The sequence below is a fragment of the Zingiber officinale genome, chromosome 11A (assembly GCF_018446385.1).
Source record: "Zingiber officinale cultivar Zhangliang chromosome 11A, Zo_v1.1, whole genome shotgun sequence".
NCBI lineage: Eukaryota > Viridiplantae > Streptophyta > Magnoliopsida > Zingiberales > Zingiberaceae > Zingiber > Zingiber officinale.
The window spans coordinates 19,103,211-19,106,396 of record NC_056006.1 but is presented as its reverse complement, the minus strand read 5'-3'; the positions used below and the strand labels follow the sequence as shown (position 1 = coordinate 19,106,396).

Here is a 3,186-nt window from a genome sequence, read left to right as displayed (position 1 = left end):
AGGATTATCTGGTCCATTTTTTATGAACTACAGAATATTTTATAATGTAGTTGAGATCGGATCATGATCATATTCTGATTTAGTCGCAATTAGTTGAAATTCCTCTGGATTAAACTTTCTACCTATATTATAGTTTAGATCAGGACAAATGACAAACGATAAAGGTCATTCGAAGGCCGTTGAGATGAGCGGATGGTCTGACTATCAAGCGCCGAGCAAAGGGGCGGCCTCCGGATGACACAGTAATCCAAACACGCGGTTCATTAGCGGTCTAGCACCATTTACTTTTTAATATATATATATTTTTAATTCAAATATCCACTTAGTTTAGTTTAGAGGAATTTTTTTAATTTTTTTCGATGAATTCACTGGATAAAACGGCATTACATAGGGATCAGTGGACCAGAAATGGAATGCACGGACAAGATCTGAACTGCATTAAATTAATGCTATAAAAAAATTCGAACCGAATTTATAAAGACGGTCCAAATCAACGCCGTGTACTCTGCTCCAGCTCTCTCCGGATTTTGCGATTCCGGTGATCTTCTGTCTTTGACATGGGTTCCAACGCCGCCGCGGCCGCCTCTGCGTTTCAACTTACGCCGGAGGAGGACGATGAAGCGTGCGTTCGCGCCCGCCAACTCACCACCGGCGTTGTCCTCCCCATGGTCCTCAAGACCGCCATCGAGCTCGGCCTCCTCCAGATGCTCGTCGACGCCGGCCCCGCCTCGGCACTGGGTCCCGACGAGATCGCCGCCCGCCTGGCCACGCAAAACCCCTCGGCCCCCGACATGATTGACAGAATTCTCCGCTTGCTCGCCGCTAACGACATCGTCCGCTGCGCCGCAGCCGAAGGCGGCCGCCGGAAGTACTCCCCGGCTCCCATCTGCAAGTACCTCACTGACAATGCCGACGCCGCCGGATCCCTGGCCAATCTAATCTTGGTGCATCAAGATAAAGTGGTGATAAACATTTGGTGCTAAAACTGATCCCTCTGTTCAATTTCTTTCGCGAAATATAGCAAACGATTATTTTTGACGGCGAATCGAAACAGGCACGGCTTGAAGGAGGCGATCCTGAACGGCGGCCACCCTGTGCTGGCGGCGTACGGCATGACGTTGTTCGAGTACCAAGCCGGCGATCCGCGGTTCAACAAGGTGTTCAACGACGCGATGAAATCCGCCTCCTCCTTCGTCTTTAAGCATCTCCTACCCAAATACAACGGCTTCGACGGCGTCGGAGTTCTCGTCGACGTCGGCGGAAACATCGGCGGCAACATCCACATGATCACCTGCTTCCACCCCCACATCAAGGGCATCAACTTCGACCTCCCTCACATCATTGCCGGCGCTCCGCCGTTGCCAGGTCCCAATACTAATTACTCACACACATCGACAAAAGTAGTAATTAATCACGGCGATCCATTGTACCGCAGGAGTCGAGCACCGTGGCGGAGACATGTTCGAATCAGTTCCCGCCGGCGACGCCATTTTCCTCAAGGTTCTAAAGCTTAAAACACACAACAATTAGCTACCATGTTGTCGATTCAATTTGCCCTGAATAACAAGTCGTCCTGCAGGTGATTCTCCATGACTGGAGCGACGAGCTGTGCGTGAAACTGCTGAAGAACTGCTGGAAATCGTTGCCGGAGAAAGGCAAGGTGATCGTGGTGGAGGTCGTCGTTCCGGCGGTGCCGGACTCGAGCGCAAAGTCGAAAGCCATTCTCCAGTTGGACCTGTGCATGATGGCGTGCAACGTGGGCGGGAAAGAGAGAACTGAGGAGGAGTTCAGGGCTCTGGCGGTGGCCGCCGGCTTCCGCGGCTTCAATCTTTCTCCGGTGTTTGCCGACTCTTGTGTCATGGAATTCATCAAATAGATTGACTCACGTCTTCTTATGTATCGATTTCTTGATCCAGATCAATAAACTTTGTGGGTGCTTTTCATGATCTGTTGAATATGAGCTCGCAGATCTATCTCACTTTCTGGGTGTTAAATCTGTTGAAATCGATCAGAAATTTCATGGAGTTTTGCAGTCGATCGACATGAAGCTGCCTGTTTCCGCATGTGGCTCTGGATAAAATGTCGATAAAATTGCTTGTTTTTTTGAACGCTGTTGTCTAACACAGATTTTTTGGACCACAAAGTATAATCCAGAAGATGAATCAACTTATTCATAGATGAGATTTTATGAATCCTACTTATATAATAGGAAGATCATAAGTGAGATTTTATAAATCCCACCTGTTATACAAGTGAGATTCATATAATCTCATCTATGAATCACTTTTGATGAGTAGACCAGGGGTTACGATTCAAAACATCTGAATTGAATTTGTCTGCGTTAGCTCTAGCTCCTAGAGGTTTAAATCTATCTAAAGGTTAAAAAATAAAAAATAAAAAAAATCAAAGGGTGGTTTTAAAATTGAGATATCCAAAAAGCTTTTCCCTCTCATTTCTTTGTTTCACGTGACAAAAGCATTCTCGATATTATAAACCACAATTTAATTTTCTAAATCTTCTGTAGTATCGAAATTTATTATTTTAAATAAAGAATAATTTGTTTATAGTTAGGTGGAGGCAAGGAATCTTTTCGTAGTTTGATGGAGACATGCCCAATGATGCTTGACACGCGCCAATGAGACGTATTATTCTTAACTTCACTCTAAAGTTTAATAGAATATCATGAAGTGCTCTTTGTTATCATTATCATTCAAATTGCACTTCACTCTTAAAAGTATTAAAATATTACTCCATTTATATTATTGTGTATAAAATATCTTTATATGTTAGAGTAATTTTGATTTTAATTTATAATTATTTTGATCAAAATTACTCAACCTTTGTACTGTTTTGACTGGAACAATTTCAATTTTACAGTTGTTTTGACCAAAGTTGATCTAATCTTGAGCCTACTTCGGCTAAAATTATTCCCAATGATTGAAATGATAGTTCAGAGTATTACAATTAGATCAGTTGTGAATAAATAATATTTTGGATAATAAATTATAGATCATATTTTTTTCAATGATAAAGATAACAGAGTAATGAGAAGGATGCCTCAAATTAAGTGAAATATTAGAAGAGACATCCCTCTTATAATTTTATTATGAAAATACTTCTGAATTTAATGTTATTGTAATACGTAAAAACTATCAAATAACTTCTGCAACGTGTTTAAAGTGCATT

At 42.4% G+C, this 3,186-nt stretch overlaps 1 protein-coding gene across 1 annotated transcript; it reads left to right on the top strand.

Moving 5' to 3' along the window:
* The first annotated feature begins 461 nt into the window (after positions 1-461).
* On the top strand, positions 462-1,948 carry LOC122032830 (caffeic acid 3-O-methyltransferase-like). The gene is made up of 4 exons (XM_042592141.1): positions 462-976; positions 1,055-1,365; positions 1,436-1,500; positions 1,580-1,948. Exons 1-4 carry the CDS (start codon positions 558-560, stop codon positions 1,874-1,876), a joined length of 1,092 nt encoding a protein of 363 aa, XP_042448075.1. The 5' UTR covers positions 462-557; the 3' UTR covers positions 1,877-1,948.
* Positions 1,949-3,186: the final 1,238 nt, after the last annotated feature.